The sequence below is a fragment of the Pelmatolapia mariae genome, linkage group LG1 (assembly GCF_036321145.2).
Source record: "Pelmatolapia mariae isolate MD_Pm_ZW linkage group LG1, Pm_UMD_F_2, whole genome shotgun sequence".
Taxonomy (NCBI): domain Eukaryota; kingdom Metazoa; phylum Chordata; class Actinopteri; order Cichliformes; family Cichlidae; genus Pelmatolapia; species Pelmatolapia mariae.
Genome location: NC_086227.1, coordinates 35,488,998 through 35,516,065, shown reverse-complemented (window position 1 = coordinate 35,516,065; position 27,068 = coordinate 35,488,998). Strand labels below are relative to the sequence as shown.

General features: G+C 37.9%; 1 protein-coding gene across 1 annotated transcript in view; it reads left to right on the top strand.

Annotated features, from left to right (window-relative positions):
- Positions 1 to 27,068, top strand: part of itfg1 (integrin alpha FG-GAP repeat containing 1) — a 145,828-nt gene that overhangs the window by 49,106 nt on the left and 69,654 nt on the right. Inside the window, exon 10 of the mRNA XM_063480179.1 lies at positions 11,134 to 11,285. Coding sequence (XP_063336249.1) covers positions 11,134 to 11,285 — 152 coding nt within the window. The remainder of the gene's footprint in view (positions 1 to 11,133; positions 11,286 to 27,068) is intronic.

Below are 27,068 nucleotides of genomic sequence, written 5' to 3'. Positions count from 1 at the left end.
GACTTCAAGTGAAATTTAAAGAAAATCAAAAGTAATTTATTGAACTAGAGAAAATAAGCATTAACTTTGTTGAATGCTTAACATAAAAAAAAATAGTACTCTGTAGTTTTAAAGTGATATATATTTCTGATACCATTTAACTGGAAAATATTACTCAATCAACCAATTAGTTAATTAGTTAAAAATGTAACTGTTAGATAATCACTTAATTGTCATCTAGAGTGAAACAAAAATTCACTCTAACCCCCCCTGACATCTTGAATATCTGTGTAACACTACTTAAGGTAATAACCCAAAGAGGTTGCTTTTAAGAAGATTATTTGAAGTGTTTTTACATATGAGCAACGCTGAGTGAAGTTAACGTTGCCAATCACTCTGCTGCAAAGCAGAGCAGTGTTTACCCGTACAATGGTAGTCTATTTCAGGAATGCATTACCCACGTGGCTCTCTGCAGGAGGCTCTCTTGCTTAGAAAGACGTAAGGACTGCATGTCACTGTGTTTATGGAGCCATACAAGATCGAAGTAAAAGATATGCACATAAACATGCTGTCCCATCCAATTAAATGTACCCATGCAGAAATTATTATATGTGCACAGACATGTTCACTAACGCTTGTTTTTGCACTCATATGAACGCACAACACCACCTACGTACCATCTTGAATTATTCTTTTCAGTTGCATCCTACCATTTGGCATGAGGCCTCACTCCTTTTTCTTCCTTCCTCTGCCACCAGAGAACAAGCTTCCACTTTCATTTCCAGTCCAAAATAGAAATATTACAGGCTTATTTGCGTGTCCACCCCCACAAACACGTGCACACAAAAGACACACATGCAGATACACACTGATGCGCATTCCCTGTGGACATGGACGTCTTTTGTTTGCCTGTCAGCCACAAGGGGGGGGGGGGGGGGAGAGATTGAAGGAGGAAGTGAAAGAAGGAGTGTTGAAGAAAGAGGAGGGAAGGTAGCGTGAGAAGGACTTATCTGCACTGATGGATGAAGTGAACACATGTTGTTTTCTGTGTTGCTATTTGCTTGAGAGACAGTAATCACTGTCAAAAAAGAGACAGGCAAAGGATTCTTCCTTTGAGTGGAAGTGGTTTAGTGAAGTGACAAGAAAACGAGTATATCTTTAAGCTTTCATACATATAAGTAAACATTTAATTAACACTTAGAAATTACATTTTTTGTTGAGTTTTAAAGGCGAAAGAAAGAAATACAATCCCTACAGTAAGCAGATTGTAAAATGAGTCTTTCCTGAAACATCAATATAATTAATATTCCAAAATTGTATAAAAGGCTGCTGATTTAACTAACATCAGAACTCTCCTGGTATTACCAGTAAGCAACTCGGACATCTCTATGAAAGTTATTGGGTTCAAAATCACAACCACCAACCACAACAAGTCTTGTGTAGCAAGCCTTTTTTCTGCTTTTTGCTTATTACCATCAGGACCTGCCCAGGGTGTTTTATTTCAAAAATCGACTGGATGGTCTATGAAACTTATGTTACTGACTTCCTGCTGTCTTACTCTGCTCAAAAATAGATTGGGTAGATAGGTTTTATCATAGCACAGAGGAGCTGTTTCTGGGATCCTTCTGAAAGTCTATGGCGAACTCCATTGAATCACAAGCGTTGTTTAGAGTTGCCGTGCACTTCTGTGGCAGTATGTCACAGCTGGAACACGAAGTAACTGTATCTCAAGGGTATCTGATGCCTACAAAGCCAACATTGCATTGGAAGACTATAAAAAGATACTTGAAATTTGGAATTATGCCGTGTCAAAATAAAATGGTAGTTAAGGGGAGCTGCTGAAGTCAAAACAAGATGTGAAAGGACAGCAAAACAGGAAAGCAATACCTTGCTGTGACTGCACTGTTTTATTGCACAATAATAATGTGCAAATAAAGAAAAGTAATCAGAAGGAAATCTGATCAACCTCATCAGATACATCAACATATGAAGTATACATAGCAACATCTTGACAACATTTTCAAATCACTTTGGGCATAAGTACTGCAGAGGGGTATTAATAGTTACCATTTGTTTAAAAAAAATAATCTAGTACAAAGGAACAGTGCATTAACATATGAAGAAAACCTTTGTATTTAATATGCATTCACTTCAGGGGTTGTACTTGATCCTTTTCACTTTCCAGATTAAGTAAATATAGAATTTGCCCATGGGTGCCCAAACCTTTGCAACTGTATGCTTTCAAGGAACTGTAGTAATGTGCAGTCTACATAATATCTTATTTTAACAGAGGCCAACACACATTTTGTATTTTTATCTACATGACTCTATTGATTTTTATCAGTTCATCATTATTTGCTGTGCAAATACTCTGCCAGCTATAATTATGCCTGATCCTACATTATGTGTGTGGCTGGTTGCTCCTTTAGAGTGGCTTCCCAGCCATTTTAAGCACACAGTCAGCAGATGCCTCCCCTGGGAAAATGGTTGAAGAGATGAAGGAAGAAAAGTTTAGAAATGAGGAAAAGGATTCGTAAAACGTTAAAGGAGGGATTAACATAGAAGGAAATCAAAGGAAAGAGTTGGATTTGTGGTGATGTGGGAAAGGTAAAGTAAAGAAAAATGAGCTGAAAGAAAAAGAGAAAGTGTAAAAGAGAGATTTTTGTTGTCCTGTTATTGCCACCTTGAGGGGAAACAGCCCATTTAGTGAGACAAGGAAGGGGCGATAATGATGGAGAAAATGAGTGATATGTACACTGGCAAAAAGGAGATGGGATGAAACCCACCGAGTAAAACTAGTGTGTATCAACGGTTCATCTCCAAACGGCAGTTTTTGTGTTCCTTCCTGCAGTCTCCGCCACAGCTCTGTCTCTACCTCTGCAGCAGCTCCAGGCATTTAGTTTACCATATTGAAAGAAATCGTAGGGGGCTTCCAACACTCTCTCTGCTTCATTCCCTGTCTTTACAGACACACATACTGACTGCATCTATTGCACTTTGGACCTTCCCTCTTTAATCCTACCAAATTCTTTAACACAATAGGTTATTACTAAAGAGAACTGTTTAATTTTGTACCACACCTATCAAACGAATTGTAGCAACACAAACCAAACAACAAAATGACAAAACAGCCTCCTGAATGTCAGAGGAAATCTGCACACGATCAAGGAGGGAGCACTTCCTAGGCAATGGTACTGCTTCTGTAAGCATTTAATACCATGCCTCATTTCTAGTTGAGTAAAGTAAAAAATATGAATGGCAGAGTTGAGATATAGTGTAGAGTTAGTTCTAAATAGCTTAAGCATTGATGAAATTGCTTTAGAGATTGATTTTTCTAATCATAATATTAAATTAGACGAACGATCCTTTCAAAAATAACAGATGTTTTACAGTGACTGTTATTGACATTCTTGTACTTAATTTTTTTTTTTAAATTATGGTGTTTTTTAATGTCTAAAGTCACACAACATGGGTTATGTTTTTCTTTAAAAAATGAGAGTTGAGGTTTATCTGGGATATTTTATAGAGGTCTATGGGATCATACTGGCTTCCTTTAGTATGCTCCAAAAAGTACAGATAATAATTAAATAAATGGGTATGCAGTACAATTTAAACAATTCAATGAAGAAATAATTATTAGCAATACCTGTCTTTGATGTTTTTTTTACAAAACTGTAAATAGTGTTCTATCATATGTTGTCACATAGACTGTATATAGCATCACTGCAAATAAACACAGAATTGTAACACTGTTGTGAAAGACCCTTGGTGGTACATAGGCACTGAGCACAGCATTCATATCAACTCTTCACCGAGCATTAATGAGTGTCTGACCTCAAGTAGCAGCTGTCAAGGCCACAGGCCACATCCCCTGACTCTGTGGTGAAGGAAACATTTGAGAATTGATTAGTTGTGGGGATTTCTTTTTGCTTTTCTTTTGTTTTTTCTTTTGTCAGCTAATGCTGACAACATTTATGACCACTCTGTATTAAATTGAAAGCATCCATCGCCACGTATTAAGAGTGCACGATGAGATCTGAGACACATTAAATAGGAAGTGAATAGCTGGTTCTGTCTACCTGCCATTGGAGGAATGGCAGGTGGACAGAACTTTTACAGCGGAGAAATCTCTGTGCCCAGACTGTTGGTTTGGAGCAAGGCTTGTAGAATGACCCCTGATCAACAGTGGTGCCTTCCTACTAACAGTGGTCTGTGGACTTATAATCCATTATAATCCAATACTACTGATAAAGCAATTGAAGAAGTGCTAGAACAAGTCTGCAGTATTTGCTAGTTTGCTGGACTTAAAGGTGGTGTTACTGATGTCTTGATGCCACATTGGAAAGGGCATCTTCAAAGATTTTGTTAAATTCACTCCTCAGCTGATAGGAACTGTGTTGACGGCACATAAAAGACTGACAGCGTGAGGAGTATGCTGATCATAGGTCTTTGTAATGGTTTTGTTCAATGTTTATGTTAAAGTGACGACAAATAGAAAGACATCCCACTTGCACAAAGTAATGCTCATGCAATAGTGTTGTCATACTTTATTTGTCCTGTACAAAGCTTAAATTGTTTTCATCTTGTACTTTGTTGTTTTTAATCCATCAGCAAACTTCTTTCTCTTTGAAACAAGTCAGCTAATTAAAATACACTTGCATAATGTAGGTCTCCTTCATACCACCAAATAGCTGTAACCCACTGAGGAATGCACATTGGACTTCTGGTGTATCCTGTGGTTTCAGGGTTGCACCTTTCTAGATTGAGTTTGTGCCACTGTATCTACATGGATGAGCAATTTGACTGTGATGTGATCTGAAGAGTATTACATGCTAGATGGTGGTTAGGTGGGAGATATGTGTTGAAGGAACATTCCTGATGAAAGTCAGAATCTAAAGTTTCCCATCAGAGCATTGTACTAACAATGTTGCTACAACAATGACAGTGTATGCCTCGCGCTGTTACAACAATGTGACTTCACCTGTCAGTGCTATTAATGTTGTGACTGATGGTGTTTTGTGGATTCTGTCAGCACATTTCAACACACCCAGAACATACAAAGCACCACCATAAAAGCCAAGCCAGCTGCCTACTGTTGCTGCCCAGACATTGCAAGGGATGCCAGTGTGAGTCAGACAGCCTCCTTCCAGTCTTCCCAGTCAGCCGGTCAGTTAGTGGTCAAAGAGGTGACACTGACAGCAGGTACCAGGGTCCCCACCCTGCTCAGCTGACACAAAGACATATGGTCTCACTCTGTTTCTGGCTCTGACTCTGACTGCCTTTTTCTGGACAAGAAAAAAGGGGTAGAAAACCTTAAAAACTGAAAAAGGATGTATCAGTGTGAGGTGTTCTACTGTATAGGCAGGCAATGTAGATGTCATCTACAGAAATAGTGTCCCTTTCTGATTTCCGCTACAATTGGTAGTAGAAAACCTCTCCCTAGCTGTAATGCGTAACTAATCTGAGACTACAGGATGTTCTGTATATAGCATCTGTTGTATTTTCTTTGATGTTATGGTTTCTAGGAAAACCAAACTTTTATTTAAAAGGTCCAAAAATAGACATTATTGCTTTCTTCCAAAATACCATTTGGTGCTAATAAATTAAACAGTCATTTACTAGAACACTACTATAACATACATGTAGACTCATAATCAAAGCCATTAATACACAATTACATTTAATTTTTTCTGTACTGTTCAGTCCCACGCCGTCTTTTAATGCCAGTTCTAGTGTGCTGAGCATTATAGTCATTATATCAGTGGCTGCATAAAAGTCACTGCTTTATTACACTTTTTTTTTTTTTTTAGTTTTGTTTTGGGATTTTTGTTTCCTTTTTTTTTCTTGCCTTGGACAGCCTTGTTGTCTGTCAGTGTTACTGCACCTCCCCACATCACCCCATAAACCCGCACCACCTCCCTCCTCCACCGCAGGCCGCCCACATTTTAATTTCTTGGCCTAATGAAGCGGGAGCTCTCTCCGCCAAGTTGAATCAATGGGAGTCTGCAAGCATGCCGCGGCTTTTTCACTTTAGTCATCAGCAAAGCCAGGAGAGCGAATTTGCGTCTGGGTCTGTGTTTGTTCCCTTCCTAGTTCTTATTCTTTTCTGCATACATGCACATTTTGCATGTGACTGTGCATGTGTGTGCATGCACAACACCACAATAAGCTGTCTTAACATGGTGTTTTCTCACTGTTCATAAAAAAGCCATTTGTATGCGGGATCCTTCCCTTCACTACCATTAAAGGTATCAGATTACCTCTCACACACAAATCCCATCATCGTCTCTATCTCCATTAACTTGGTCATTTGGATTTGTGCTTTAACACATTTGCATGCAGACACACACACAAAACTCACACTCAATTTAATGTTAATATGTCGACATTTGAACTGAGCCCAAGTTATTTAGACTTAGTATCTCTCTGTTTAACTGGACACTGTAGAGCCACTGATTAATCTATAAAGACACACACTTGACATTATTAAAATACTCTGCTATATTTAGTGATTAAATGTCAAAACTTCTGCAGCCACAAGGAAGGAGTAACTGCTTCATGATTTATTCAAAAAGCTGCTCTGTCAGGTTGGCTATTCATCCAGCTTCTGAAATAAAAATTATTTAAGTAGACTAGAAACCTTTAATATCCTCACTGAGCCTTGCATGATTCCCTACACAGTACTGCTGGCCAATAAAACCAAAACAGAGTGAAAATGCGGCCTCTTTTTGCCGTGTCCAAACACCATAAATTGGTGTTTTTGCTTGGAAAATAGTTAACTTATGACTTCCACTTTTGCTTTATGACTTCATTTGCCAGTTTACCACAATTAAGTCTTTCATCATCTGCTTTTGTTCTGCCATATGTTCACACAATGTGATCATTACATGTCTGTGTCATTAGGTAATGTTTGAGAGACACAAATTAGCTTTCTATTCAGGAAATGATGTAATAAGAGACCATAATGATAATGCATTTCTTGCATTTGATTTCACTCAGTTAAATAAATTACTAATATGATAGGCTTCATCTTGGACCCCTGTTTCATTAAGCATCTATTTATCTCATATTCAAGTGCTTGTATGTGTACACACAAGTAAGTGCAGATTTTTAATCTTAACATTTTTGTGTCTTTTGTTTATGAGACTTTATTTGACTTTATTTTATCATTTTTTTTATCATTTTCTTTGCTAGTTCCATCAACAACTGTCACATAACGATAATGCTTACAGATTAACCTCTTTAACCCAATGCACAGCACACGTCTGCATTTTCTTCAGTGTTGTGTAGAAGCTGTTTGTATTCTCCATGCTTTTCCTCATACTTCCTCTAATCAGCGTCAGAAAGGAGCAACAGACAGTACAATGATTGCTTCAGGGCCTATAGCAGCACAGTGGTGTGCTGATAAGGCTGGCGGCCAGCAAAGGCCTTGCTCTGTCCTGAGAGAGAATGTCATAGCAGAACTGAGCACAGAAGGGACCAAAGGACTCAAGAGGAAAGAATTCACCCGTGAATTACTTCACCTGGCAGACTACAGGGCAAAGATTGAAGATGTAATCAGCATCTGAAAATCTACTAACCCAATCAGTCAGGAAAACTTGTACACAATTCAAACCACCACATCTTATAGCTTTTTAAAAAATTCAATAAATGAGGAAGAGAGAGATTTTGGATTGAAAATAAATGTCATTTGGATTTATAAAGCAGTGCCAGTTTCAGTAATATGTCATTATCTAAAGCACAGTCTGTCATTTTAGATCAAGGCCTACATATATTCATCCAAACTAAAGTATATGTACGCCTGTCATCCTCACTCCTTTCTTTTTCATTTGTTTCTCTCCCATTTCTTTTCTTTCCACCCGATGTCTTATTGGTGACTTTCCTGAGTGAAAAACTGTAAATAACTGAAATTAACATGTTTGCCCCCGGCATTACGTTAACAGGGGAATAATTGTTCCACCTCTCTGGATGTGTCCGAATGAGAATGATTTTGTGGGACAGTGTACTATTATGTCCATCCATGTCTAGCATTGTGTTTACTGGCCGCAAATAGGCTGGCAGGAGCCTCTGTGGGTCTTACTCTCTGTTCGCTTTTCTCTGCCAGTCGCTGCACTGCCGCCATCTCTGGCACTTCCATCCACTCTGGATGGCAGTAATCATGGCCAAGCTTTACGCCCATATGGCAGGCAGTCAGCCTCTTAAGCTGGATCGCAACATCACTTAACAGTCATTTAATGATAGCTTACTTGGGCACCATTGCATTAAAGCTCCAAGTTTGGTGTTATCTTCAGAAAAAGATGAAACGTAGATTTTAGTTTCTTTTTTTACGCTCTCGCTTTTAATGCTCCATCTGAATGTAGAAGAGTATAATTACTGTCACCTCAACAATCTTCTGCCTACATTTAGTCAGTTCAAGTTACTGCTTGTACGCTTAGGGAATTAAAGCACATTATTTGCATGATTTATGAAAACAACAGTAATGTTTAACTAAATTAGAACTTGAACGTGATATTAAAAGCAACTACCTTCACAATAAAAATATTTTGCATGATAAAAGCTAAAGGGGTTAAGTATCTCTAATCGGCTTGCAAATAAAACAAAATGATGATTTAAATAATATTTAAGCATTTATTGGGGCAAAGCGACCAATTTTAACCAAATGTAATTGGTTGAAATTATGCAGATACACTATTTTGTGGTACTTAATGACACAGTTATGGCAATTTGTGTCTTTACATTTGCTGAGTCAAACCAAAAGTAATTAAGCAAAGGGAATAAGACAAGCTCTGCAGTTTGGCTTTTTAATATGAATTGAGAAGCCAATAACTGTGTTTTAGTCATGTTTCTAAATGCTTTCTGGGATTTCTGTTAGTATCTTGAAGCGGGGGGGGGGGCAAAGACTATTCTTTATTTTCTTTGTTTTTGAAAATGAAGAGTAAAGAAATTATATTTCAACCTGGGACCCTCTAAGAAAATTGCCGATGCTCATTTTGCATTTAGCCACTGAGGCGTCACATCATTAACGTGACCTAAGCCCACTACCCCGCCTACGAATAGGCAATAGTGTGTTACCTCTATATCATGTAGTGTGCACAGCTGGTTTGGAGAAAACGTGGATTACGATTTGCATGATGGATTTCAAACTAATTGGAAATAGACTATGGTTTTCTTTTTCGGATATACTGGTTGTATTAGGAGCCATTAGTGGCAGTTGTGGTGAATGTATCTCTGGTGGATCTCTCCCCTGCACCTGGTGTATGTTTAACATTCATGAATAGTTTAAACCTCTAGCATCCCCTCTTATGCCTCTCTAGAAACTGCACATGTAATTAATACAAACTGCCCGTTTAGTGCAGTTTTGAAAAGGTTTTTTTTTTCCCCCTCCCCTTATATCTGTAAAACTACAACAACTTACAGTAAAAGGATTGATGAATGGATTGATGGCTGGTCTGTGGGTTGTTGGGTGTGCCTTATTATACCTATCAGGGATCAGGACGAGGCATCTCAAAGTATCTCAAATCCAAGTTTAATGCTAACTGTAGACCATCTGATGTCAAATACATGCACTGATTGATGAGACATGTTACTCATAAACCTCTGTTTATAAAAGTGAACATTTGGGCTGATAATAGTCTCCCCCTTTTCTTTGTGTAACACTTCATTCTCTTTAGTTTTAACTAATTCACAGGAGTCTATTGTCTAACAGCTCACTGTAATGGCACTAATCACAGCAGAGAGATCATTATGGCCATTATGGTAAGAACTTTGCTGAAATTAATTGTTTAGGAATATTTGGACAATAAACCTTTCTGTTGCAACATGGAAAGCAATAGCATTTTTTTCCATTGTAGGCACATGGAGAACAGTAATAGGACAAACATGTCATGTGAGTCAGTTTTCGAACTGCAAAAATTATGCTGCTAAGGTGGGGGGCCTACTTTCATTATTCTCTTAACGTGTAAAGAAAATTGCATCGAAACGAGACTGCAGGCTGTGAGCACATGCACAACATCTGATTCTAAAACTCCCCTATAGGTGACAGTTTTGTTTTCAATGTAGTATGTAAGTGAAATGTAGGCTGATTTCTGTGTATCTTTTGTTTTATTCAGTCACATTGTTCATCATTCTAAAAATCATTTGGGAAAATACACTGAACATTACAGAGTTGCAAAAATTGCAATGCTACCAGTTAGAGTTGTATAAGTTCCTTTTCACATCTCTAATACTTAGTGTTTGTCAAGTATTTTTGCAGCCTTAGTTTTTATTCAAGATCCGGCAGGTGAAAGAGAATGATTTATTACATGGTGAGAAGATTTAGGATTAAACTTAAGTCATGTTATTTTATTTTATTTTTTTACTTTACTGCTGAAAGTTTCAAAGAAACTCATTTTGAAACACTTAATGTTGTTAAGGTGCTCTTAAAGCTAGCCACTGTTGGACCATCAGGTTTGAGTATTATTGGAGTGCTCTAATCGCACTGAAAAAAAAAAGAAAAATTGCTATTAATGTCAGTTGCCTGAACCATTGCTCTTAGTCTGCTGATTTGGATGAGATAAAAGCATTTGAAAATAGGCAATCATTTGTCATTAGCTTGAAATTGCTTCTTTCTTTCTTTCTTTCTTTCTTTCATTTTTCCTTTTTTTTAAGCTTGTTACTGCTGTCAAAATTCCATTACATTGGCATACGTACCGTATGAATGTGTAGGTGTATACACTGTGCGGGCAAAGGGATCTGTAACTTGTGATGCAGTTAAAGTACAAATAATACCTGAAATGCAAATAAAAGATTCCACAAGAAATTAGGTTAAACTCATATAACAACCACTCCAGACAGGTAATTTAACCAAGTCAACGTATGATTAACAGAATATGTAAAATTTGTTTCTTTCATGTAAATTCAACTTTACATATTCATGATTTTTATTACTGTATTTATTTAGTATATATCAGATTTCTGAACATCCACTGTTCAAGAGTTATAATCTCCGGTTTTCTTTGAGAAAGATAAATATGCACTAACTTTTTTTCTCTACCAGGCTCATTTGTTTACTTTTATCTTTGTATTCTTGTTGTTCTTTATTGTTAAAGCTTCCAGTAACGTATCACTGGTATGACTGTGATTGATGACTAACTGTTGGGGGACTTGTTTTTGCAGTGGATACCAGTTCTCTCAGATTTCAAGCGGAAAGAAACCGTCTGGGGCTTTGTGCCAGATAACTTGAGTCAACCCCCAGCCCTTCACCTTGGGGACTACAACCTGGATGGGTTCCCTGATGCCCTGGTAGTCCTCCAAAACAAAAGTGGAAGGTAGGAACAAAGCACACCTGAGCTCCATTTAATAACTCCTCATATGTGTGCATATTTGCAGGTTTTTTTCTGTAATAAACCTACTTGTGTGAGGGTGAGATATGTAGATATAATTTTCAAGTTCCTCCAAGATCCTTGTATAAGATCGTGTCTTGAAAAAAATAATTTCATGCGAGAATGAAGCTAATCCTCACTTGGCAGAGGGTCCTTGGAAATTTGTCAAGTAGGTCCCCAAACTCCAATCCAGCTAATGTTTGACTCCCATCATTCACTTCATGAGCCATCAGTGCAGAGGAATAAACTGTCAGTATGCACAGGTCCAGGGGGAGCCTACAGCATGTAGTGCAGCTATGTACAAACCTTTTTTGCATAGTGATTACTCTGGTTTCTTGACATTAATATCATGAGACTCACAGATTTCATGGAAACCTCTGAGTTCTCATGAGATTTTGCTTCATTTATTAACCACATTTGAATTTGTTGTGTAGCATCCTACATTTGATGAGATTATACTAACTATAGTATTCCAGCACCAACATAAATTTGAATTGATTGGAACCTAATAACTCAAGATGCATACTTAAATGGCTTATGCAAATTTGTTTAGCTTTCAAAACTATAAATGTATTTTTCTTTCTTTTCTTAAAGACGCCACACGGTGGATGAATTTACTCATTAATTTACTGTGAAATTAGTGTACTTGCAAATGACACATTCTCATGATGGGAGGGGGGGGTGTAATATGCCTGACAGTACAGCACTATCCATTATGACATTTTAAAAAATTTTTTTACAAAAGCAACAGTCACCCACAAGGGACGGGGGGATAATATAGCAGCATTTATTTCTTTAAAGTATAATTATTAATTTACATTTTCACAAAGGCAGTTAATTTGGGCAACACGTTTTCATCCTAGTGCTCAAAGGCAGAAAATTATATATTTGCAGTGTACAAGGTATTCAGAAATAGACCTGCAATCCTGTTCACGGTAGACTTCCAGAACAACTCTCTTCCTCGAGCACGGTCACTTCTAACATGTTCAATGCATTCACATGTGGTGACCTATTTCAGGTGGTGCAATGGCAAACTGGTCATCCAGAGGTTGACAGTGTTGCACGCTCAATCTCGGGGCCGTGCAGTTGGTTGTATTCTGGTTATATTCATATATAAAAAGCAGGCACCTATGTCATTCTGCATTTTTTTTTTCCCCTGGTGTGACTGTAGCATTAACCAAATCTATTTAATATTGAAAGAATGTATGACATCATAATTTAATGAAAAAGTGTTACTGAGCACAGGCTGGAAGGAAGGCGACTAAGGTGAGTGTGTTCTTCAGCTTATGGACGTTGTGACTGATAAGCCTAGTCTTTAAAAATCATTGCTGCATGCGCTAAAATGCAACCACCACAACCACTGGGAGTAAGGAGTATGTGTTTATTGAAGGACATGTTTGTTGTGGATTATCCTGCCTCAGAGATGATGATAAGATAGCTGAAGAGGTCAAGGCTGCGATTATCTATGCATACTGATAGCTGTGTTTGTCAGAAGTAGTAAGACGTTGGGTAAGAGCTTCAAAAGACACATTTGAACCCTATTTTTCTGTATAATTATCAATAAGTCCCGCTGGGCTTAACTCTTTGCGTTCACCCTCATCTACAAATGGCTTATTTCTCAAAAGCTCTAATCACAAAAAGCGATGGTGTCTCCCGTTCTCTCGTCCTTTTTCCATTTCGCTCTCATCTGAAGCCTGAACTTTGTAATCCTCTACTGGGCCAGGGGCATTATTGCAGTACACTTTACCAATATAGTATAGTCTGCTCCAGCTAACTTTTCAAATGACGTTATCAACTAATGAAAACAGATCAGGATAAAGAGAGAGAAAGAAAGGTTAGAGAATTTTTTTAGATGCCTTTTTAGATTTTTTAGATCTCTTTCAGCTACCACAAACCTTAGAAGATTAGCATAACAATGCCAGTGGCTTGATTAGTAAATTCTATATCATGCTTAGGCAATAGGCCTATACACAACCATTCTCCCACAACTCTGGTCTGAATTGCTTCTTTTGAGTAAAAGGTACGAGGTTTCAGAGGATAGCCTTGACAGATCACATGTAGCTGTTTTTGTTCACATACTTTATGAAATACCACCAACCTCCTCGTTTGCTTTGGATTCAGCAGCGCTCTGAAGTCCAACCTGCATCGGGCGTTGCTGTCTCTGTAAATTCTTTCTACTCAGATGCTCTCATCTAACCAAATATTTGTAATGCCCACAACTAGTCTATTTCAAGTCCCACTCCCCCTCCGCCCCTCTCTTTTCTCTCTCATCTCTCCATCTCTTCTCGTTCAACTGGGTATTTATAGCAGCTTTTCAGATGAAAGTCCTGCCAGTCCGCGTCACTCCTCCTCGCAGGAAAATGAATGTTGATTTAAGTGTTCAAAATAGGAGGACAGAAGAAGAGAGGGTGTGAGATGAGAGTAATCGGGTGAAATGAATGGAACAATGAGCAGATGGAGGCAGCAGAAGGAATAAATTGAGAGTTGGAAGGTCATTTAGTAAGCATGAGGCCATTTTCTCTTACTACTCAAGCTTTAAAAAAACAAGTTGTTTATACTGCTTTAGAATGATATGTTTCTTATCTTAATAATGCTTAATTATTGATTCCGCTGTTCTTTTTTCCTCCTATTTTAAGACCTCAGACCTGCTAATAGGGAATTTTGGGAAATGAATGATCTTGAAAGGCAGTGTGACAATATACTTAAGTACCATCTAGTTTTACTGTTTGTGATGACTGTAGGATTGACCCTAAGATGACTTCAGAGTTTTTTTGCTCTTGATGTCATTCACAGTGCTAGGCTCTTAAACATTTCAAGTCATTCATGACACTACAGTTCTATGGATTAGAATTTTATGTTTCTCTACACTGTAAAAACTGTGACTAGAGGTTACTTATAAAACCTATGGCAACAAAGTGACACTTAATTTACTTAAGTAGATTTTAATTTCAAGCGATTTATGTAAAATTTATATAAAATGTTAATTAAATTTCAACAAAAAACAAAAATAGATATTAATAACATTCACTTGTAAATATTGTTGGATTTAGGGACAAAATCTCAAATTGAAGGTTAAAATTGCCTAATTGTAACAAAAAATTAATTCATTTGAAATGAATCTCTGAGAAAAATTACTTTGAATTTACTAACAATCTGGCAAAGGTTTAGTAAAAAATGACTAAAATATCCATTACAAAGAAATGAAAACTTTTTGTTTTTAAGTAAAACTCAAACTGGATTCAATAATTTTCCAATTAAACTTTATAAATAATGACTGAATAGTAAGAGAAAATCCAATTAATTTAACTTTTTTTCTGAGTCAAATGAATCAATTTCACAAAGAGAACATTCAAACAGTAATTGTTTTTATTGTGGAATATAAAACGTATACAAAATTTATAATATAACATTTTTCTGATTAATTTAGATTGTATGTCACTGAAATTCTTCACTAGTGCTTGGAATAATAATATAATATTATAATAATAATAATATAATAGGAAGAATGGGCCATAATTGAAAATACAGTTTCAGCCAACTTCTCGAGAATGTCAGTCTTTACTTTGGAGGTGGGCAGAAGATTTCCATTCTTTTTATACTCCTCAGTGGCTCTTTCCAGTTACATTTCAGTTTCGTATGCTGGCTGTGGAATGGGGAACAGCTTCGGCCAGGGCTCACAACGCTCTGTGAAGTTCTGCCTTTTGAGAATAATGGTGTCCTGAGAAGTGGTTGCAGCAGAGTCTGCATTGGATACAACTGGATTGGATGATGAGTCATAGTCAGCTGACAGTTGATCAGAGGGGCTGCCGAAAACTGGCAGGATGACCAGGGTGATGCCAACAACCTTCACAGTGTCTTTGTCTTTTATCTGGTCACTTCTGCGAATAGTGAAGTAGTCCTGAAATTTTGGTTTAAAATACTGAAGACTGAAGTCATTTGAAATCCCAAAGGTATCCTTCACAACACTTTGCAGCTCCTCTACTGTTGGTGGGATCCCTGATGGAAGAACCAACTTCTCGATTTGGTCATCAGTGATTACATGGAGCTCTATCTCGTTCAACCTAGAATAAAATGTAAATGGGCAGAGTTAACTTATATTAAGTAGGGTCAACTTAGTCATTTTCTTCTGCTTCAATTTCAAAACTAGTAGTTTAATTCAATACAATCATCCATCACAACCTATTTAAAATGCATAGTCTACATACTGATCAGCTAAATTTAAGTTGAGGGATCTTCCAACAACTGAAAAGAACACAACATTAATAACAATCGCACTCTCCGAAGTAAAAATTTTACACACACAAATTGTTAAAGACAAATTTGAATTAACACTAAAATTTTTAAAGGTGAGGTTCACATATAAAACAATGAAACTCTTTATTAGATTAAAATGGGGATAGACCCTATTTTCTGTACCGATTTGGTGATAGATCATGACATGAAATAACACTATTTATGTATTTATATACTGTATATATCTTCCTATATTTGAAAAGACGTCCTTTTAATCAACACAATATCATCTCTGTATCCAAACACCATTGGGTGTTAAACATAGAAATTATGAAAGACTTTGTCAGATTAAACACATATTACTATATTATTTCCTGAATGTACCTTTGTCTTGAAGATCGTTCTACAGAAACATAAACATCGTGACTGAGCATGGGTCTCACTGATACACCGACCAAGTTTAACTGGAAACTCGCTTCATCCTTCTATGTGAGCTATGCCTGCACTAAAGTCACAGCGCTCTGGCAGCATGAAAATGAAAACCAGTTATGTTGCTGGACTGAGCCACTTTAGCTTAATTACCACAACTGAAAAACACTGCGTGGAGACAGTGACAAAATCCCGCACAAATGATTTTAACTACTTCACTCACCACTGAGTGCAAAACTTTTTCATAAAATTTTAAAAGTAAATGAGGGAGGTTACAGCCCATTGAAATACATCATTGATATATTTTTTTAATATGGTAAAACATGTGGTTAGTCAAAGCTCTGAAGTAACAGAAGGCTTGGAAAGTGACCTTATGCTAACAGTCCACTTCGTGCCATTTTGCGTAAAAATACAATACTGTCGTTACAGTGGTCATTATTAATCTACTCATAGATACTGTTTAGAACTTTTACTCAAAACTGCTATACGTTATTGTTTAAAACGTGTCGTATATTCGTACAAATTAAGATAATCTTACCTCGGACAAAATGGAGATCAACCACTGCTGAAGCGTGTGTGTCCTGCACGTGGCACAACTGACTACGGACGGAAGTGTAGAATGATTGAAATGAAAATGCTTTCATTAGTTAAATCTATTAGATTTCTTAATTTTTCATGGTACTCATACATTTTTGTTAAATCTGCTCAACAAACTATTGCTTAATTTACCCCAAACAAAATTGTGTAAATTTAAATAACTGAACATCTCAAAAATGTTTAATTTTGCTTAGATTTAATTAAAACAACATATACATGTTTTTACTGAGTAATAGTTACTATTACTTTCCTATTAGATACTAATTAACCCAAATCACAGTTTTTACAGTGTATGTGTAAGAGCTGAAGATATTAAGTATAGACTTTGCTCAGCAGAAAGTTGGCAAACCCAATAAATCTGAAGGAGGAGTCACTTTTACATTAATCTTTTGTATGCTTAATTTGAATTTTAGGCTGTAAGCAATGTAGGTAACCTACTATCCAGCCTTTTCACTTTAAAAAGCTGTCGTCACTGCTGTCAAAGGCATCAGTTGCATCACCTACCATTTCAGGGTAAGAAACATTATATTAGCATAAAACTAGAAAGCTGTTACCCTCTAGTAATACTTCTTCTCAATACTATTACTAATAATAATTACAGATTTTTGTGGGGAAGCAGTCATTATCAGTTCTATTCCTCAGCCAGCTGGGGCCTTTCTGTGTAGAGTTTGCATGTTCATAGGTTATCCAGCTTCTACCAGAGTCCAAATGCATGCATGTCAGGTTAACTGGTATTCTAAATCAGCCATAGGTGTGAATGTGAGTGTGAATGGTTGTCTGTTTTTCTGTGTTAGCCCAGCAATAGAATGGCAGCTTGGTGTACCCCACCTCTCATCCACAGCCACCCACCACCACCATCCTGAACTGGATAAGCGAAGGAGATGGATGCATTATGAATTCCAAGACACTGTCACTGTGTGTGTTTGTGTCTTCATATCTGTGCCACGTGTTTAGGTTTTTATCTTTGTGCAGTTTAATGTCTATCGGCAGTTCCCGGAGCTGCACTCCTCCTGGTCTACATTATGTCCAGGTCACAGGACAGATGGTCCCTCCAGACTCTTTCTCTCTGTCACTCTTGCTCTGTCTCGTGCACACAGTTACATGCTCACACAGATGAACATCACAACAAAGAGTACAAGGCTGTTGCTTCCTGCTGAAAAGAGCTCCTATAGGCATTTCAGTGATTGCAAGAAAGTTTGGGATGCCGACTGAGATGGGAAGCAAGACAGAGAGAGAGAGCAGTGCAGTCTCAGTGAAAGAACGTAGTGTGAAAGTAAAAGACATGCCCTTTTCCCTGTGTTGCCTTTTACACATGCAAGAAACTTTCTACCGGAATCCTCATGATAAAATATCCCCTTTTCTGGCATAGATGACAGAGTATGTCACTGTGTAGTTTATACTATATATGTAGCAGATTCTTCTTCTTGTTTCCAGGCATGAGGCAGGCTGTAGAGCTGTATGATTTATTCACAAACTTACATGGCCCATTTTCTGTTACGGCTTCGAATAAAAAAATAAAAAAGTAGTTTTTAATTGCAGTTTAGTCATTTGAGGCTCACCATTCATAGACCAAGTAGTGTTAGAGATGTTACGTTGACAAAAGCATAATGATTTATGAACCTTTTACATGTTTACAGATATAAAACCTGCATGTGGGTTGGGAAAATTCACTTTAAACGCAAGCTGCAGCATTTAATCTAATTACATCTAATTATTCTAATTTAGATGGTAATTAATTTTATTAAGATGGTAATAAAGGTATTGTTTTGTTTTATTTTGAATTATTTTGAAAGATATTCGAACTACTGTTTCTCTAAAAACCAATGTAGGTCCTGATCACCCAAAGTTGTGATAAGTTGTTATGCAAGTAAATTGGACACATAATGCAGTAGTACAATATACTAAGAACAAACTTGCAGCAGCCATAATTATATTATTGTCATTGCAGAGTGTCTTGTACTGCAGACAAACAGCAACAAAGCAATGAGGCCAGATGTTGCCTGTTAGAGCTATCACTCCTTTCTGTTTTCTTTTCCTTTTTCCTACAGCCTGAACTACTATTCATTTATCAGCTTACCATCATTAGAGTGACTTTGAAAGTGTCAAAGCTTCAGAAGATGCCTATTTAAAAGAATATGCCACAGGCTGCTACAGAGTGCAGTTAGATAAACCAGTAAATGGCTTTACTTTCTAGGAATAACACAAAATATGAACCACTCTTAAACTGCTTTTGTATGCAGAGTGTTGGACTGTTTGTGTCAGCCACAGCCCTCACAGAGTGGGATTATCCTCAGCTGTAATCACCCATCCTTAACTGTATCACATTCATAGACTGAATACAGTGTGCAAAGGTCAGCTTTAAAGTGTAATCTGCCTGAAGCAACTTGGATATAATTACAAGTGTGTCTCCAGTGTGCACATCAGCATGTGTGTCTCAAGTAATTGAAAACAGCCAGATGACCTTCTAGATGAAACCTCGCTTTCAGTCAGATCTTTGCTCCTGCAATTCTGAGGCTTTCCCAAACCTCCGTCATCATAACCTTTAACTTCAGCGGATAACTGCAAGTTAAATCAGACCAATGGATTAAAATGGCCTACATCATCATTGCACTCTCATATACACAGAGATAATAATTTAATACCCATTAAGTCCAAGTGCTGACCACTGTTTACCTTCTCAGATAAAAAGCTACAAAGCGAATACAATATTTGCAGTATGAATATTTTCTTTATTTTATCTCTCTAGAATAAATGTTTCTCTGTGTTGTGCCTTGGGCTGTACCAGCATGCTTCTAAGCAATATTCCAGCCTTTCCACCCCTGTCACTCATCATATAAAATGTTCAGAACAACCATTTTCAAGGTGTATGAGTCAGCGAGCACTAACACGCCACAGCAGTGACAAGCTCCCACCCTTCCTTGGAGACTTCAGAGATGTGTCCCAACGCAGAAATTGATTTATTCCGAGGAACTAGAAATTAGTGTGTATTGCTTCCTATTGACTATAAATCAACCAGATAGCATATTAATAATTAATAATTAGTGATATATATAATTTTTGGAGGGTACCTTATTGTGTTTTCTTGATTCTGGGTTGTCTTTTTACTGCCACTGAGCTAGAAACAAAAATATTATGCACAAATCCCTTTCACAGTTTCTTTACTTAGCAATATCTAAACTGCTGGTGGTTGGTGGTTTCATTTAGTTGGGCATAGTTTTTCCTTACCCACATACTTTTTGAGATTCAGGGCATGGTTTGCCAATAATAAAGGTATATACCATTTTTGACTCAGTAGAGAGATTTTTTTTTTTTGCTTTTGTTTTGCCAACTGTTATTTACTCCAAGAAAATATGGTCATTATTTTAAATGTCTAATCAGCCTTCTGTTTAGAATAACATTAATTGTTTTTTTCCCAAATTGGAGTCAGAAATGTTTTTTAGATAAGCAGAATCTCCGAACATCTGCTGATCTCTCTGAATTTAGCTTTTGTTTGCCTGTGTCAACATTTAGAGGACATTAATGTGTAGACATGTTAATACCAGTCAGATCTCCCCACTGTAGTGTGCTTTTGCAGTTATAAAAAGGGCTAAACTCTTCTCTGATAATTAAGTATGTGGAGTGTTTTTGTTTGGTGTTTCTATTAGAGTGCAGAGTGTGGCGTGGGCAGCAGTTAGCAGCACTAACTGTCTCCTTCTGATCTTTTAGCTCTGACCAGCTGTCGGAGTATAAAAAAAACGTCAAAAAACAACTCATCAGACGTCTAAAACCAGCAGAAGGCTTTTTGAGCTAAATGCTATCTTTTGCACACAGACACACTGTGACTGCTTTTGGAAAAGGTGGCCCCATTAATAAATTAGTTTTTGGTTTGTCCAAAAGTGAATTCTATGAAGTCGATAAGACCACTTTTGATTAGGAAAATTGAATTTGTTGTGGATTTCTCCTTGTACTTTGCAAATAAATCAGTCTAGACCTACGGTTCTAAATGTGAAGGTATCAGGAGGTTCACACTGAGAGTGTTAATGCACAATCCTCCACCCATTTATTATCCTAACAGCTTATCTAGTTCAGGGTCCCAGGAGAGCTGGAACCAGAATACAACCTAAATGAGAGAAACTTTAGGCCAAAGCCGTTACATTAAATAGTGTACTAAGTTTTCATGCAGTCTCTGTTGAGCGTGTGCCCTGGGCTGCTAAAAGCATAACCTAGAATGTCTTTCAGTGTCAGCAGCTCCCAGGCGAATTTCACACATAAGAACCTTGAAACTCAGGTCCCTCGTGCTGTGAGACACTGGTCCTAGCATCAAGCCACAATTCTTTAAAAAATTTAAATTTTTTCCAAAATTAATTCCATCCATTTTCTTCTGTTTATCTGGGGCCTGGTCATGGGGGCAGCAGCCTAAGAAGAAAAGCTCAGACCTCCCTCTCCCCGGCCACCTCCTCCAGCTTGTCTGGGAAAACACCAAGGCACTCCCAGGCCAGCCAAGAGATATAGTCTCTTCAGCGTGTTTTGGGTTGCCTCGGGGCCTCCTCCCCGTGGGACATGCCCGGTAGACCTTGCCCAGGAGGCATCTTGGTCAGATGCCCAAAACACCTCAACTGATGAAGGCATCAGAGCCACATCATCTGCTTAAAGCAGAGACGAGATTCAGAGACTGCCCAAGTGGAAGCCTTCCATCACTTGGCTATGCCAAGAAATTCTGTCTGTAAAAATTATGAACAGAATTGGTGACAAAGGACACCCCTGGCTGAGTCCAACACCCACTGGGAATGAGTCCGACTTATTGCCGGCTATGCGGACCTAGTTCTTGCAATGGTTGTATAAGGATAGAATGGCATGTAGCAACGGGCCAGACATGCTATACTCCCGAAGCACCTACCACTCTGAGGGACACAGTTTCCAAGTCCACAAAACACATGTAAACTAGTTGGGCACACTCCCATGCACCCTGAAGTATCCTCAAGAGGGTAAAGAGCTGGTCTGTACTGTACTATAGACTAGGGGTGCAACAATACACAAAATTCACGGTTCGGTTCGGTTCGATACTTTGGTGTCACGGTTCGATATTTTTTCGATACAAAAAAATGTTCATGCCTTTTTAATTTGTCATTTATTAAAATTATAAATATTTATCTTACCTCAAAAGTACAGTTTTTAAATGTAATTTTGCTGAAACAACAAAATAATTAAAAAAAATAAATCTATATGATCGAGAAATCACTCATCTTTGGAAAAGAGCGTTTATTACAGAGAAATGGCTCTTTCCAAAATAAAAGTTATACTATATGCTTCTTCTGGGGTATATTCTCAGCAGCATATTAAACATATCAGGTCCCCATAAGGAGAATCATGTGCTAACGGCTGTCTAAATGACTCGGGTAAAGTTTAGCATGCGTGCTTGTTGTTTTTGTCTGCTTCCACTTGTCTTTGCACTAGGATGATGTCGGCGTAAATGTGCAGTCATATTCATTGTGTTCCCACTAGTGCTGTCAGCGTTAATCTCGTTAAAATGACATTAACGCCATAACGCGGCAAATCTCCGTTAACGAGTTACCGCGGATCGCCCCGTGCGTGGGGCTGGACGGCGTCAACACGTTAACAAGCTAACTGTGCTAACGCACTAGTTCCCACCAATGTAATTGAGCATTGCGTGGCACATCCGACATACTCTTTTACTTTTGTCCATGACGCGCTTACCATCAGGGTCATACTTCACATGAAGACCAAAATAGTTCCAAACGCCAGACCTGAATGAGGGTGGGGGAGGTTCAATTTCGGCTAGCGTTGAGGCAGTTGCCATGTTGCAACGAGCTTAGCTTCTGTCTCCCTAGCTTGCTCAGTCGATCTGCGCTCGACAGTGCAGCCTAGGCGGAGTAGTCGAACGCAGATCCACTGAGCTCTCAACACAGACAGCATCGTCAGAAGAAAAGTTGAAAAAATAAATTAAAATTTTGTATTGTTCGATACATACGATACGAAAGCACTGTATCGAACGGTTCAATACCGATACGAGTATTGTTGCACCCCTACTATAGACATACAACTTCACCAAGGTGAAGTCAGTGCTCTTTTGGAAGAACAATTTCTGAATTTGCACTCCATGAAGTTCCCACCATGGGGAAAAAGGTAACTTCTACAACATGTGACCTTTAAAAAATGGTTCTTGGTTTTCTCTCCAGCCCACTGCGGTGTTCTGAGCTGCTGTTGCACATGCATCTCCACAAAACGAGTAACATTAGTGAACCAATACAGGCAGTTAAATGGTGCTAACAATGGTGATGGCTCTCATAACCATACTTCATGTCGCAGGCAGATTTGCTAGCAACTCAACTCAACTTGGTCCACTCAGATGACACTGTTCACTTTTTTGCATCATTATTATGGGCTCATTCTGAACAAACTTAATCAAGCTTTAATTGTATATTATTGTTTGGTATAATTAGCTTTGTATGAAATGATAGTTGTAGGGGGTGAGACCGAGCTGTTCTCCACTTTTTTTTCCAGGAGTTGTTGTACATACAACTGTTTCTCACATCAGCTGCAGAGGGCAGGATGATGCCATAGCGCTGTCAGCAAGTTGAATGTTAAAAGGTTAAGAACCACTACTGGGCAAGGGAACTTTTACTGTTTAATTGTAGGTAATTTTCTACCAGTGAATGGAATATTTAATGTCCTGACAATGATCTTCCATGTATTTGTGAGAGCAAGAAAAATATAGACTAACAAGCAACACAATGAGTCTAACAACATCTTGTGATGGGGTTATGTGCATATTGAATGCCTCTTGGATTCCCCACATCATCCTGACAAAGAAAAAACATAATTTCTTTTTTCTCTTGTCTTATGAATGAAGGAGTAAAGGATAACAAACCACACTGTCTTCTTTGTACCCACAGATGGGTCCACAGTTATTTGGTTTTTTGGCTTCTCTAAAACACAGGATAGGATGCCATCTTTCAGAAACCAGCATCTCTTTACAGTACACTCATGTTTCCTGGTACCTTTTTCCAGATGAAATCATGGGACGTTGTTAAATGGCAAGTTAGTGTAAGGATTTATGCACTGAGTATAGATTGTATACAAAGTCTGTAATGTGCTAAATTCCTATTTTTTATGCAGGTATTTTATGCATTTGATAAGTCAAAGCAAATTAATGACCATATGCCTGCTCTCTCTCATACACAGACACAGGAGAGCAATCAGCTTTACACGTTCCTTTGGGCTTTTTTCTCTTTTCCTCATTTTGTACATCAAAGCCATAGTGTTTTACTGAATGCCACCAGAGATGCTCTCTCCATGGGAACACACAACTGCTGCCGTTAAGCATAAAGATAATAGCCCCTTCTTTGCTCACCCATATACTTTGAAAACTAATTAAATCTTCCTTGTTAAGGCTTTAGGGCCCTCTCAGGGATTGAGCATGAGAACGAATGTGTATGTGCAATGTTTGTGTGCCATGGAGAGACAGAGATGGAGAAAAATGTGTATTTGTTTTGCCAACTCGATGAGAAAGATTGTGAAGTCTGTGGAAGATGCTGTATAAAGAACGGAAGGCAGGAATGAGAGCTTCCTACATGAGTAATAACTCCACCTCAGTGATTGCAGTCAGTTGTCAGCCTGTACAGATGTTGCTTAGGGAAAGCAGTCATCAGAATATATCGGTGGCAGCTTGTGAAAATCCTTTCTGCTGTAAACTATAGAATTTAAATGAAAAGTTGGGAATAATATTTCTTTGTTGCTTTCTTTCCTAATTGCCTTTTCACCATTTGATAGTAGGGTATAACTTGAAAATACTTTCACACAAATTATGTTTCCATCCAGTTGGTCATAATTTACTGCGGGGAAAAAGAACTGCTTGTGTTGGTGTTTTTTTTTTTTTCTTTTTTTTCTTGCCTCTAGTCATCCAGGCAGCTTAAACCCCAAACTGGACAGCAGTTTCCAGCGTTTAATTTATTTTATTAAGCCATTTTCCTCAGTTAACTAGTTTTACTTCGAAGCATCTTGCTCTCTACTTTGCTCTGAAAAAATATAGATTCATTTTCGGTTGTGTACAAAGGCTTTTAGGACATTATTGATGAAGCATGGTATGAAGCTACTGAAACTTAACATTAGGCAAACAAAGCGGAAAGATCCCTTACCATATCAACACAAAATCTGTGTAACTTCCATTCCCCATACTTAAATTTAGCAAGTAATGTAATGATGCCAATGAAGAGCAGACATCCTGCACATTTTTACAGCCTTCTGCTGTGACAACTGTAGCTAAAATGCTGATTCCTTGTATCAGATAGTGCTGCTTTTCGTTAGACCACGCTACTTTCATTCTTTTCATACTTTCATTCTTTCATAGACACCACAATAGTCAAGCAGATCAACCAGTACCCCACTGCTTCTCTGTACTCAGGTAGGCTTCGCATTCACAGGAAGACGCACATACGATCTCCATTCATTTGCGACCTTCAGGGAGACGCTGCGTCCTGCTGGCCTCAAGTGTTTGAAGTTAAAATGTTCCTCCTCGCTTTTATAAGAGCCCCCTGTTGCAGGAGGAATGTTTAAATGTCACACTGCACCTTCCACTGGGCTGCATTACATTGCTGTGTGCGTGTGTGTGTGTGTGTGTGTACATGTCCCATGTACCCATGCGATGTAGCAGTGTGAGGTGAGAGGGAGCTATTTCTGGAATATGAAATGAGGTCACAGACAGAAGCAGCTAAACTTAAGTGATTTCTGTTGTACCTCAAACACTATATGAGAGCGCATCACAATATTCTACGCACCTCCTTACTACTTGTTACTGCTGATTGCAGATACTTTTATTTAAAACTGATATTGTCTATGAAGATGCACGTTCAGATGTCATAATAATTTTTGGAAAGCAGAGCAAATCAACAATGAGAAAGGATAAGCCTTGAGGATATGCAGCGAATCTGCAAGACACACACTCAAACACACAAATGTGTAAACCTCTTCAGGCTATAGGTCAATGAGTGTAATAGAATAATGTAGTTAACCTCTGCTTGAGGTTGCTCCTAACTACAGTCACAAAATACCTTATTGTGTTATCAATTCTGTCTCACTCTGCAATAAACAAGTGTTTTATGAGAGAAGAAAGATTCTGCTCAATTGTCTCACTCCCATCGTTACAGCCTCTACTGTAGATGAAATAGTTTTTAATAAATTATAAATACATTATATAAACAAATTATAAGTACATTGTTGATTCAGCAACAATTATGAAATATGATTATCTTGTTTCTACATGAGAAGATTTAGATAAAAAGGCTGTTTTCTTTTTTTCAGTATAAAATTTAACATCTCTGTCAATTTCTAGCAAAATGTAATGAATTGCAAGTGTCTTTCTTTATATTAGAAGAAAATGTCCACTTCTGATATTAATACTAGATACTTACAAAATATACAAAGCCAGTGTAAAAGTGTTGACAACTCCATACTCAAGCTACTTGAACTAACTTTAGCTTCACAGGCTGTCAGCAAGAGGTGCTTCACAGCCCTGAATCCTTCAAATTCAGGGCTTTTAAAATGATGAGCTGAAAACAGAGTGAAGGACTTTTAGCTGACAGTTTCCAAATAAAATCTGCTAGCCATTTATAGACTGTACACTGTTTAGACTATCTTCAATTACATGCCAAGATATTAAGTACAGTGGTAGTTGCTAAGTTGGATAATTTGCCTTTTGTGCAGTCTCTTAGTTTAGTTTCTCTTTATCAGTTAACTTCAACAGAAAAAAGATAAACCAAAGATAAATCAGTCATTGCTTTTAAAACACCACCAATACCAGTTGCACTTGCACAGTTTTTCAACTTTTCAGGGTCCTTGACACAGAGTTTATTCCTAACATTTATTCTCTGGATTCATATTATCACAATATCTTGTGGCCACAGCACTTTTGTTGAAGATGGATCTTATTACCATTATGCTTGGGGTCCTCATCCTAGTGGAAAATGAATTTCTGACTTCCAAATGTTCAGAAGGACTTCCTGTACTTCTGAGCATTTGTGAGTCTCTTTATTCTGACAAAATCCTCAATAAAGGTTTTCAGAAATAAAGTCCCAAATTTGCCAGAAACGAGTCTGATGCTTCAGCATTGCTTGCAGACACTCTGCCTTGTAGGCACCTTAGCATATAAACTGTCTTCTGTGAGGGCAGATGTTTCAGATTTTGACTTGTCAGTTCAAAGCACCTACTGCCATTTTTCACACCCCACTTCTTTTTTCCGTGCATTTCTATGTCATGAGTTGTTGTGTTTTTTTTGCACGGAGAAAGAGAAAAGGCTCTTTGGGTGCAAGTCTTTCATTAAAACCACTTCTGACTACTCTTGTGTGAGTTGTTGATGGCCGTGTCAGTCTTTCATCCTTTCCTTTTAAGGCCTCTCAATCTTGCTTATTTCTTTGTGCTTCTGTAGAAAAGCTTTAACCACACATCTGTCTAACACATACCTGTCTCTCTATAAAG